At 41.7% G+C, this 12,857-nt stretch overlaps 1 protein-coding gene across 10 annotated transcripts in view; it reads left to right on the plus strand.

Annotated features, from left to right (window-relative positions):
* Erc1 (ELKS/RAB6-interacting/CAST family member 1) overlaps positions 1-12,857 on the plus strand; it is a 442,275-nt gene that overhangs the window by 403,261 nt on the left and 26,157 nt on the right. For 6 of the 10 annotated variants that reach the window (XM_074076350.1, XM_074076353.1, XM_074076356.1 and 3 more), the window contains one exon: positions 1,317-1,505. In XM_074076350.1, the coding sequence (XP_073932451.1) occupies positions 1,317-1,505 (189 nt within the window). Of the gene's footprint in view, positions 1-1,316; positions 1,506-12,857 lie in introns of those variants that run through there. The other 4 variants (XM_074076358.1, XM_074076357.1, XM_074076360.1 and 1 more) reach the window with 1 other exon arrangement.

Below are 12,857 nucleotides of genomic sequence, written 5' to 3' on the forward strand. Positions count from 1 at the left end.
TGTGTGTGTGTGTGTGCAGTAATGCTCTGGGTTGTCTATCCAGGCCCAGATGTCTGTATTTTACTCTACCCTGTAGGCCTAAACTCTGAACTCAGGCATTTAAATAAAGATCATTGTCTCTGGGGTCCACATTGAAATTAGTGTCACTTTGAAAGCAATACCAGGTATCATTTCTGTTGACTTGAAGGTTATTGAGCATCTTATTCATGAAGTGGGGTGCAGGTGTCTTATTAATGAAAAAATGCCAGCTTTAGTGACATGCAACAGGTACAGACCTCTGCGCCGTAAGCCCTGGGAACGTGGAGAGTGGCCAGCTCTGGGTAGTGCATTGCAGCTCACAGCTGCCTTGCATCAAGCACTTGATGTTGTAGTACTGCAGCATGCTAAGATTCAAGACCCAGCCCGACCCTCTTCCTGAACACACAGGCTGTGGCCCACTAGCAGCACCTGGCCAGAGTATCAAGTGAAATTCTGGTGCAGAAATCATCAGTCAGTCAATGTGCTCCCAAAAGGAGTCCAAAATAGTGACTCATGGGGTATAGGGAATAGAAAAGAAGAAATTTAGAGCAGATCTGTTATTTAAGAAAAACACAGAGTGGTAAGGTGCCTGCCTTGCAAGCATGAGGCTCTGAGTTCAAATCCCAGTACTGATCGCCAAAAAAAGGAGCAAAAAAGAAAAAAACACCAGAGCCAGTGTTCAAGTGAGAGAATTCCAGAGTCCGTGGCTGTGAGTCAGGTGCTTGGTGTTTTGTAAGGATTTATCAGTTGCTGCTTGAAAAGAATATCTGACAGCCCCTGTGAAATGAGGGAAGGAGCTGAGGCAGATTTAGTAACTACTCTCCCATCACTTCTCTGGCCAAGAAAATCACACACCTCCTCCAAAGGCTGACTTCTTCTTCCATTCCAGGAGGTGAAGGAACACATGAAGTATTTTTACTCCAGGCTTTCAAATGAGCAATTTTCACCAGCACATTTTGTAACCTACTCAGAGATGCAAAAAGAGAAATTATGAGTGAGGTCTCTGGGAACTTTATATACCAGGAATAGCATCTCTGCCCTGCCTCAGTACAGAATTCTGTCTGATGTTCATATACTCAGCTAGCATGCCCTGCTCACTTCCCAGAATGGTGGCTGGGTGTGACCATATAAATATGCAACACTTTGTGGAGCTATTTCTGTTTATAATTCTGAAGGTTGCAATAGTGATTAGAAGAGCTGTAATCTTTGGTCAGTTTTCTTTGACTTGGGATGCATAAAGAATATTTGAACGTCTCATTGCAGATTGACCTTAACTTTCCTCATCTTTTTCATCTCAGATCATCCAGCCCCTCTTAGAACTTGACCAAAATAGAAGCAAGTTAAAGTTGTATATTGGACATCTGACAGCCCTCTGCCATGACCGAGACCCCTTAATCCTTCGTGGACTCACTCCACCAGCTTCCTATAACCTAGATGATGACCAGGCAGCTTGGGAGAATGAGCTGCAGAAGATGACCCAAGAGCAGGTGAGTCTCTAATCTGACCTGACCAGCGCCTCAGCTGATACAGTGCAGATGCCATTGGGAGTTCCAGGTGGGGACTCAGGATTCTTTGCGGGAAGGAAATGGTTCCAGATACCATTTTTAAATTGAGTTATGATTTTACTTACTTTTTAAACTGACAAAAAACATTTATCATGTGCAGCATGTCATTTTGAAATATGTGCATACCGTGGAATGACTAAATTGAGCTCACATAATTTCTCTTTTTTCTTTTTTTCTGGTAGTGAAAACAGTAAAAACTCTCAACAGCTTTCAAGAATACAGTACAGTGTTATCAGCAACAGTCAGCATGTTGCATGATAGGTCTCTTGGACTTATTCCTTCTATCTGAACTGAAATTCTGAATTGTTACCATCATCTCCGAACATCACTCCTAACAACTACCAATTCTGTTAGATTCAGATTATTGGCCAGGAGTCATCTTCAAAAGATGCTTGGAATTACCTTTTGAAGGAATACCACTTGACCCAGAGTAACTGGCTCGTATCACAAAGGGCTGACTTAGAAAGGAGTCTGTTGCATGCTTTCACTTCTCACAGGGAAGTGATGGCCACTGAAGAGAGAGCTGAGGTAAGGACTCTTGGGAAGAACAGCTGTAGATTTCAAATATGTTAGTTAGGAGCCATTAGAAAGACTCGGTAAAAAACCTCAGTGAGGCCAGCAGAAGAGCTGGATGGCAAGCATCTGGCAAGCACTCCAGGGATTCTGCTCTGTCAGCATGGCCCACATCCCAACTCTTTTTTTCCCTGTGATACTGGTTTTTATTGTTGTTGTTTTAACATTTTTATGAGCCTAGATTAGTTGTATGGGGGGTGGTTCATTGTCACATGGTACTTGGGTTTGAACTCAAGGTCTCCTGCTTGCTAGGCAGGCACTCTACCACTTCAGTCACACCCCCAGCCCTTTTTTGCTTTTGTTATTTTTCAGTTGAGGTCTCACATTTTTGCCCTGGTCGGTCTCACACCTCAATCCTCCTGAGCTCTGCCTCCCAAGTAGCTGGGATTTTAGCTGTGAGCCACAGTGCCTGGCCTCCATGTTTTGACTTTAAGAACTTGTTTAAATTGTAGTTGTTTCCTTCCTACCCACTTTTATGGCTGCCATAAAAGTGAATTCAGCTTACTAGTTATCTTGGTACCTCTTACTCTCTGTGGACTCCAAAAATGAAGAGCCTATGGATTATCCAGCCCGTCTTGTTAGGGTGGGAGTAATCTTAGGACTTTCTACATTCTGATCAGAATTGGAACTCCTTATAAACTTGAGTTATTGTTTGTTTAGAAGGTAAAAGATGAAACTGCACAAAGGACATTATTTTAAGCCTTCCAGCATCATCTGGTCCTTACACGAAGTTTGCACATGTTTACACAATCTTTCTTTATCTGTGACCCTCAAATCCTGCCTATGTACAAGCTGTCATCTTGATTTGTTTTCTGTTCATTTCTGTACAGACTACATGGAAAAGAGAGATTATGATGGCAGCTCATTGCATATTCATTCTTCAGCTTTGGGTACTTAACTGCTACCTCAGTTTGTGCTTATTTACATTGTGGATGTGGACTCTTTGAAAAGTCCAGGGAAAAAAAACAAAGTATCTTCTCATGTCCTTGAAGAATAGCAGCACAAAAATTATGCTCTCAAATATGATTCAAGAGAATCAGAAGGGAAACAAGGTGTTTTTCTTAGTTCATTTTTTGTTGCTAAAAACACAATACCACAGACTGAATGAATCATGAAGCTGGTCCAGGGTGAAGGGCCTGCATCTGATGGTGGCCTTCTTGCTGACAGAGTCTCTAGGCAGCGCAGGCATCATCTGGAAAGATACAGGGATCATACAAGATATGTAGCCCAAACTGGCTACATCTGGAAGTAACCCATTAATCTATTAACCCATTAGTAATTGGATTAATCCAGGCATCTGAGAACAGAGCCCTACTTGCCTCTTAAAGGCCTCACCTTTTATAGTGTTGCTTAAATTTCAGCCTGAGACCAGGTGCAAGCCTATAATTCCAGCTACTCAGTAAAGCTGAGATTGTGTGGTTCAAGGTCAGTCTGGTCAGAAAGTTAGCCAGACACCAGCTCAACAAAAAAAAGATGGGCATGGTGGTGCATGCCTGTAGTCCTAGCTATATGTGAGGCATAAGTAGGAGGATTTGCAGGACCAAGTCAAAAATGCAAGATTCTATCCAAAAAGTAACTAAAGCAATAAAGGGCTGGGGTCGTAGCTCAAGTAGTAGAGTGCCTGCCTAGCAAGTGTGAGGCACTAAGTGCAAACTCCAGTACTGCCCCCCCCCAAAATAAATAAATAAAAAATAAAATAATTTCAGCCTGAGTTTCAGAGAGAACAAAGTGTATTCAAACTATAACAATGTTCTTCCTGCTAAACCATTTTGGAAAAACCTCTTTTGATGGAGTAGATATAAAACCTAATAAACACATTCCAGGTAATGGTCCCTGCACCTTAATACACACATACACACACACACACACACACACACACACACACACACACACGCAGCCACTGTAGAAAAAATAATGACACTAGAGTCAAACAAATCTGGGTCCAAAATCAAGCTGTGTCACTTTCTAGCTTTGGGATATTGAACAACTCTTAACCTTTCTGAGCCCATTTTCTTCCAGCTGCTACAGTTACTAGCGTAGCTGTAGAGAGGCACAGTTGGAGGCTAAGGGAAGTGACCAAGCACCAGGCTGCACCTCACCACCAGCTCTCATGGTGCACTGTTAAGCTTTCTCACTTCCATGGCTTTTTTCATTTGCCACTTGTTCTTTATTTATTTATTTTAAATGTTTTAATTTTTTTTTCTCTTGTGGTTCTGGGGTTTGAACTTGGGGGCCTTGTGCTTGCTAGGCTTTTGCTCTACCAATTAAACCACTCCTACCAGCCAGGCTCTTTTCTGTTTTGTGTGTAGTTATGTCACATTATTATTATTATTATTATTATCATTATTATTATTAGGCAGCACTGGAGTTTGAACTCAGGGCCAAACATTTGTTAGGCAGGCGCTTGAGCCATTCCACCAGCCCTAGTTATGTCAGTTATTTTTAATGAAATCTTTCAAGCATTCTGAAAAGTATAACATTACTTTTGTACCCAGAATTAACTAATACTACTTTGTCACATCTAAATATAGTGTGATTTGTGACATAATAAGAAGTATGTATTTGGGTTCTGCTTCTGGTTCCTTGCACACAGCTCCTAAAACCTTTGGAATCTCTGAAGTGGTGTCTTCTGCATGCTAATGAGATGACTGGAGCCTGGTCTTCTGACAGCCTCCAGGTGGAGGCTGGTTGTCAGGCAGCCAAGTAGGTGATTAGAACAGTGGGACTTTTGGGTCCCACCCCTCCAGCCTCTAGGGACAGGATGAGGACTGAAGGTTGAAGTGATCTCCTGTGGCCAGTGAAGCCTGCGTGAAGAGTGGGAGGAGCTTCCTAGGGGGTGGCACTCAGCTCCTCTTCCCACACCTTGCCCTCTGTATATCTTCCTCTGGTGATAAAACACTATTGCTTATAAACCAGCAATAGTGAGTACTTCCTTGAGTTCTGTGAGCTGTTCTGGCTAATTACCAAAACCTGAGGAAGAAATCCTGGGAATCCTATTATAGCTAGTCATTCAGAAGCAGGGCTCACAACCTGGGGCGTGCCACTGGCATCTGAAGCAAGGGTGCTACTGAGCCCTTGTGCTGTGGGATCTGATGCTATCCCCTAGGTACAGTGTCAGAATTGTATTATATTATACAACATCCATTTGGTGTCTTTCTGATACCAGAAGCTGGTATTAGAAGTGTTGTATTGTGTGAGAGAATAAGAAAAAAAATTAGTTTTTCCTGTCTCTAATATTAAAGTCTTCTTTGAACCCCTTCTCAAGTTCATTTTTCTTTTTCCATCTGCAGTGGCAACCACTGTCCTAAATTATTATGTATTTTTGCCATTTTAACATGAATGTATGTGTCCATAAACAATATATAGTATTGTTTAGGTGTGAGGTAAATTTGAAATACATAGTGTCATGTTACTCAGGCTGTTTCTGTTCATTATTATTTACTGAACGAACTCAGGTCTACTAGGTACTTGACATTGGAAGAAGAGACATTGTTGAAATTTTTCACAGTAGTGTATCTTATACCATTTTATGTGATCCTGGGACCCCAAGCTTTCTTTTCTTTTTTTTTTTTTTTTCCTTGCGATACTGGGGTTGAGCACAGAGCCTTGCACTTGCTAGGCAGCTACTCTACCACTTGAGCCACTCTGCCAGCCTCACCCCATGCTTTCTTTACAGAAAGAGATGGAGGCACTATCAAGGTAAAACACTGTTAGGATACAAAGTGATTTAATACAGTATTAAGAAAAAATTTTTTATTAAGTTTAGTTATAAATGTAAGCATCTTCTCAGTTTGAACACTCCCGTGTGACCACTCTCTCACCTGTCAGAATCTTTGCTCTTAATCCTAATTCCAGATCTAGGTTCTCTACCCTGCACTTCTGACTTGCCATCTCTGATTAGTGCAGTGGTGGATCCATCGCTAACACCAGGGAACATTCAGCTGGCACCTACTCACAGAGTTGAGTTAGTGGTTCTAAAGTTGAGCATTATAAAATCCATGAAATTGATAGGAAATTTTCAGCTAAAACTTTTTTGACAAACAGCTTTTCCCTCCAATATTAATGTAAACAGGTTTTGGATTTTAAATTTTCAAAGTGATTTTCATAGAGCTCAAGGGTTTTGGTCCTAAGCATTGAGGAGGAGTAGCAGTAGGTTTAACATAAACATTGTGTAAGATTTTTAAAGTCTATACTGAACACAGGCCACATCAGTTCCTTAGATTCAGAGAGATACAAGAGGTGGGACAAGAGATGCAGAGATTGGAAAACCACACTCACATACAGTCCTTCTTATAGCTACAAGTGGTGTGTTCAACTTTTGAATGAAGTGAGGAAACATTTACAAGTCCCTGGTGTCTCTCTTACTCATGCACTGCTGTACTATATAGCATGGTTTCCCTGCAACAACGAACTTCAACTTGTCACCAGTGCAATGGCTCATATAGCCATAAAGTGACTGTAGTAACCAACTTGGAACATAATATTGTTCTTGAGTCAGAATATCCTGGCTTGCAGAAATTTTATGTATTCTGACTTTTGCACACATTGGCCAGAGACAAATGATCTAAGTAGGTATAATTTTGGCTACACATACTTAATTGTATGAACTTTTGGTTCATACAGATATTTTGGTTTGCATTTTAGTGACTGGTTATGTGCAAATTACCTATCTCTAGACTCTACCAGGTGTATGTTGTCCAAAGAATGAACTTGGGGCCACTTTAACTTTAACTGCAGTCTTATCAAGTTCCAACAAGTAAACCTGGACCAGATCAGATTTGACACACTCTGTGGCCAAGAAAAGATTGTTTTTTACAATACATTGCATATTTGAAAGAACATTCATTATTTTATCTCTTTGAGACAGTTTTTTTTCTAGTTCACATCCTAGTATTTTACTTCTTTCAAGTCACGTAAAATTAGAAGTTGGGGCTCAAAGTGTAGCTTAGTTGCTTGAGATCCCCAGCCCCCCCAAGTCAGATGTATAGTCACAATATTATATTATTCCAGCTTTAAGGCTACAGGGCAGCATGTTTCAGTATAGAGGAATGAGGGAGCAGACACTAGGCTCTCACTCCTCCTATCCCAAGGTCAAGCAAATGATTCTGCAGCAGAGCTTCTTGGAGAGAATGGGGCCTCAGAACCCCCTAAGGAGCTTTCTTCCTCTGCATTCCCATTACTGGAACACAAATAACCGGGAGAAAACGAGACAGAAAAAACTAAAGATGAAGCCAGCAGTGAGCTGTCAGGCACTGTCAAGAGGGAATTTGATTAGTTATACAGTGTATAATATCCCAGAGGATCAAACATACCAGTAGTTCAGCAAAGACATGATTATCTGCACTCCTAGCATCTGAAAGAAACTTCTCCCCTGTGGGTCCTCATGAAGAATCAAGCTGTGTGCCACACCTTCCTCATCTTTCCACCATGTGCAGCAGTGTCAGGGCATCAAAGTTCATTTCAGTAAAAACCACTCTGTAGGAGAAACTGAATACGGCAGCCCAAACACTCAGATATCTAATGCATTCTTTCCTGCAAGGAATACATTTCAAACGTCTCAGAAAGAATGAGGCAACACCTAAATATTTCTAGTCTCACCCAAAATTTTTATATGTTAAGCAACACACCTTCAAGGATATATAGTACCTGACAGATACCAGAATGTAAATACTTGGGCTGGCAGAGTGGCTCAAGTGGTAAGAGTGCCTGCCTAGCAAGGATGAGGCCCTGAGTTCAAACCCCAGTGCTGCTCCCCCTCAAAAAGAATGTAAATGCTCAGTATTTCTACATGCAGGTTACAAATTTCAGGGGGTTTTATTGTTTGTTTGTTTTTTTGAGACAGCATCTCACGCTAGGTAGCCTAGGCTGTCCTTGAACTCACAATCCTTCTGCCTGTGCCACCAAGTGCTAGGATTACAGGCATGTACCACCATGTCCGGCCAGAGTCATACACTTTAAAGATCAGCCTATGCCTTCCCATTTATTGTAGCCAAGGACTCAGCTGGCTTGGTCAGTGTGCTGGGGCCAAGGATTCAGCTGATGCAGCCAAAGACGCCAGCAGGATCAAGCCCAGGGATTTGATGAACATGGCTGGCGTACTTGGCAGTGAAGCTGGATCAGAGCACTGGGTCTAGGTATTCAGTGGAGCCACATATTCTACCAACACAGCTGGTGTGGGTGGCAGGCCAGGGATTCAACCCCCAGGGCCAGGACCAAAGATCAGCTGGCATGGGTGGGATAGTAGGCTGGAGCCAAGAAGGTGGCCCATGTAGTTGGGAAATTGGATACATCCCAGGAGATTGAGCAAATGAGGACAGCGTGAGTCAGTTTGTCATAGAAGTAAGCCAAAAACAGAAAGAGGAAAGGAGAACCCTGAGGTGTTGGATTGCTGTTAGATATTGACATGAACACATGGTTTTAACAGATGGATTTAGATTCTTTATGTACGTGTGTTCATCTGTCTGCATAGATGTAGGTACTTCTGAACTTTGCCTCCCACGGGAACCTAGGAGCACTGACGCCTAGTGACAAGGAGCTTGCTTAGCACCCAGCAGCTTGGCTTTTAAATGCCTTTTTTCCACCAAAAGAAACTAGGGCTTCTTGAAGAAATGACTAAGTCTAGGGCTGAGTGTGGGAAGGTGCAAGACAATACCAAGCTTCTTGTTACAACAGAGGAAGAAGTGTTCCAAGAGTAATAGGGATATAGCAGAAGGACATGGCAAAATATTGAAGAATTTGAGCATCAAAGTTAGTAACAGATTATAACCCCATGAATATAATAGAAATTTATGAGTCTATGGTGGTACAAAGAAATAAATGAATAAATTAGTAGGTGTAGGGAAAAAGGAAAACTACCATATAGTAGAATTCCAGCTAATAAATGTAGATGGAATTGAATTAAAGAGTCACCTTTTGAGGCCAGGTGTAGTAGTCCATGCCTATAATCCCAGCTACTCTAAAGGCAGAAATTGGCCAATCCAAGCAAAAAGTTAACAAAACCCCATCAGCAATTAAGCTGGGTATGGTGATGTGGGCATGTAATCCCAGCTACTCAGGTTTAAGTAGGAGGATCATGATCTGAGGCTATTTGGACAAAAAGACAAGAACCTAGCCAAAAAACAATTAAAGCACAAAGAGCTGGGGTTGGGCATGACTCAAGTGATAAAATGTCTGCCTAGCAAGCACAGGACCCTGAGTTCAAACCCAATACCACCACTGAAGGAGAAAGAGAGAGACAGACAGACAGTGTCTCACTTTATTGCCCAGCCTGGCCTCAAGGGCTCAGCAGGCATAGAGAGAGATAAAGCACTACACTTCAGAGAATAAAATGGAGCCAAGCATGGTGTTATACACCTATAATCCTAGCATTCAGGAGGCTGAGACAGGAGGATCAGGAGTTCAAGGGCAGTTGGGCTACATAGCGAGACCTTGTCTTAAAAAGAAACAAAATAATAAATGGGACTTCAACAGAACTTTAAATTTTGTGTGTGTGTGTGTGTGTGTGTGTGTGTGTGTGTGACTGGGGTTTGAACCTGGGGCTCTACCACCAGTCCATTTTGCTCTGGTTATTTTGGAAATGAGGTCTTGCAGTCTGTTTGCCCAGACTGGTCTTGAACCTCGATCCTCCCAATCTGAGCTTCCTAAGTAGTAAGTAGCTAGGCATGAACCACTGGTGCCCAGCAGAACTTTAAACTAATCAACAAAAATCACTCTGTGTGTGTGTGTGTGTGTGTGTGTGTGTGTGTGTGTGTGTGTTATTTTAAAAATCAGTAACAAAAGACAAAATGGTTTGTTTTGGTTTTTTTTTATTTTTGACGGTACTGGTTTTGTTTTTTTTTTAACTCAGGGTCTCACACTTGCTAGTCACGCACTTCGCCACTTGAGCACTCTGCCTGCCCAATAAAACAGCATATTTTTTTTAAATGGCCAGAGGATTTGAACAGATTCTTTACAAAAGAAGATAAATAAGCAAACACATGAAAATGCTCACACAAATGAAAACTACAACTAGAGTACTGTCCTGTCACTAAAATGGATACAATTAACAAGACTGTTGATAGCAGTTGTTGGTGAGGATAAGGAGCTACTGGAACTCTGATACATTGCTAGTAAGCAGATGGCACAGTGTCAAACTCAAATTCGATATACATGTACCCTATAACCCAGAAATTCCATTATTTTCATATATACTCAGGAGAAATTAAAACATACATCCGCAAAAAGATGCATGAACCAAGATTATTCATAAAGCTTTATTTGTAAGAGCTCAAAACTGGACTCATCCAAATGTCCACTTACAGAATATATAGTAATTTCTTAATTACTACATATGGTATAATGGAATATTACTCAGCAATAAAAAGAATGAACTTCTAGTTCAAGCAGCTTTATGAGTGAATCTCCAGAACACTATGTCAAGCAAAAGAAGCAAACTACAAAAGAACACGACTGCATTTATATGACATGCAAGCCCAGAATAAGCTGATCAAGAGTGGTAAAAATTAGAACAGTGGCCAGCTGTACAATTGCCTGAAAGGGAGGTACGAGGAAAACTTCTGGGGTGATGGAAATTTCTATATTTTGACTAGGGAGATGGACATGTGGATGGATATGTTTATCAAGCTTCATCAAATTGTACATTTAAAGATCTGCATTTTGCTGTATGTCAATGTTAACCTAAAATAAAAAAAATCATACCCATCTCCAGTCTCCTTCTGAACTGCATAAGGCAGTTCAACTGACAGATCCTACTAGAAACCAAGTAGGTTCCTTAGAGTTCAAACTCTTGTTCGATTTGCCTCCCATCGGCTGAGCCTTACTGGAATGATCTTGTGTCAGCCAGCCTCTTCTGCGGTCACTGAGCTTAGATTCCAAGTCCTTTCTCAGCACTTAGTCCCATTTTTAATTTTCAGAAAGTATTGTTCCAAAACTTGGCTGAGACTGTGTTCCTTTCTTGGATTCTGTTCTCCATTTGTTTCCTCCGTGTTTGATCAATTGCTCTTTGGCTTGCACCCCTCTCTTTTGAGAGCAGTGGATTAATGGGTGTTAAGCCAGGGCAGAACTGGGCACAGAACCTAGAAGCCATCTCCCTCCCTTGGGGAATGCCTCAGTCATTGGTCACAGGCACGGCATTCCATTCTTCCTGTTGGATGCATTTGCCTGGTTGCTGTGCTACCCAAGTGACTGGATGAGCACAAGAGCTGGTGCAGGGCAGACTGTAAGGGACAGCAGGGAGAGAAGAAGAAAGAAGAATGCTTCCTGGTGGGGCAACAAACTTTGTACTGGTTCCCAGCCTGAATGTTTCTGATCTGGTTTTCTTCTTTTTGTGATGTTTTAACTTGCTTCCTCAGCTACATGCTGAATTCTTGGCCAGAACACAAAGAGCAGCGTGTGAGAGGCTGCAGGAGGCAAGACCAGCAGTTCAACAAAAAGAATAGCAGAGCCATGAAGATAAATGTGCGTCTGTATCAGGACTGGCATGAGAGTGTATGTCGGTGTATGCATGTCTATGTGTGCACGTGCATCGGCGTGTGTGCGTGCATGCATGTGTGTGTAGGTGTGATAAATTTACAAGAGGTACACTGTGGAGTAGACTAACCTCTCCACTGTTCTGTCACTCTGGCACTTTCTTCTTCCTCTGACAGCTGCCATTAACCATTTTATGCAAAGACTAGGGTATCTTGCCAATTGGATGTTGAAATCTCTGGCAAAGAAAAGCATGTTTTTCAAAAAATAAACAGATGAAAACAAGGAAGAAACAGAGAGCAGGGCAGACCCAACACAGAAGGGGTATGGAATTGGGAATGGATCCCTGGACCCCACACCACTCCCCTCCTTCTGGTAATACCCCCAACTGTAAGCTGGGGAAGAAAGAGGAAATGGGAATTTGACTGTAGGGAAGATAAGGGACTGCTACATAGCTGAAATTATAACAGTGAGCATTATTTGCAGTTCATTCCCAGTGTAAGGGCAGTTTGTAGCGTTTGGTTTATATATGGAATGAAGCACTTAGGTATAAAACTATAGGCTTGTACTAAATACAGTGTAATGTCACTTGTGAAGAGGGAGGGAGAGAAAGAGAGAAAAATGAGAATCGGGACCTGGGTAAAGCAAAACTTTTTGATGCAAAAGTTCCTTCCAGTGAGGCACCTGTGGTGCCAGCTACTGGAAGGCTGAGGCAGAATGACAACTTGAGCCAAGGAGCTCAGCACCAGTGAGACCCCATCTCTTAAATAAATAAACAAGTAGACCTTCCTACCCCTCCCTCCCTATCTGTCTTGAAGAAGGGGAGTTTTGTCATTCCTGTCTTGTCTATCTAGTCTTTCTCTCCACTTCTTGATTAGGGAAGCTCTTCATCCTTGTTTCTAGTGTTGCCCAAAACTCACCAGGACTAAATAAAATTAAATATAATGACACTTATTCTTAATTCAGCTTTGCAGCAAAGAATGCTAGCTAGGGTCATTTTTTTTTTTAAAGATAGAATCTGGCTATGTAGCCTAGGCTGACCTCAATTCATAAGCCTCCTGCCTCCTGAGTGCTAGAATTACAGTCAAGTTACACCAAGCCTGCCTGCTAAGGCCTTTTAAAATCTAGTTTAAAATTCCTTTTATTTTTCCTTTTTGTTACTTTTTTTTCTCTTTTTAAATCTAGTTTTCATTAGCTTGGCCTTGTACTGGACTCTTTAGAGCTCTAAAATCTGAA

The sequence above is a fragment of the Castor canadensis genome, chromosome 6 (genome assembly GCF_047511655.1).
Source record: "Castor canadensis chromosome 6, mCasCan1.hap1v2, whole genome shotgun sequence".
Classification (NCBI taxonomy): Eukaryota; Metazoa; Chordata; class Mammalia; order Rodentia; family Castoridae; genus Castor; species Castor canadensis.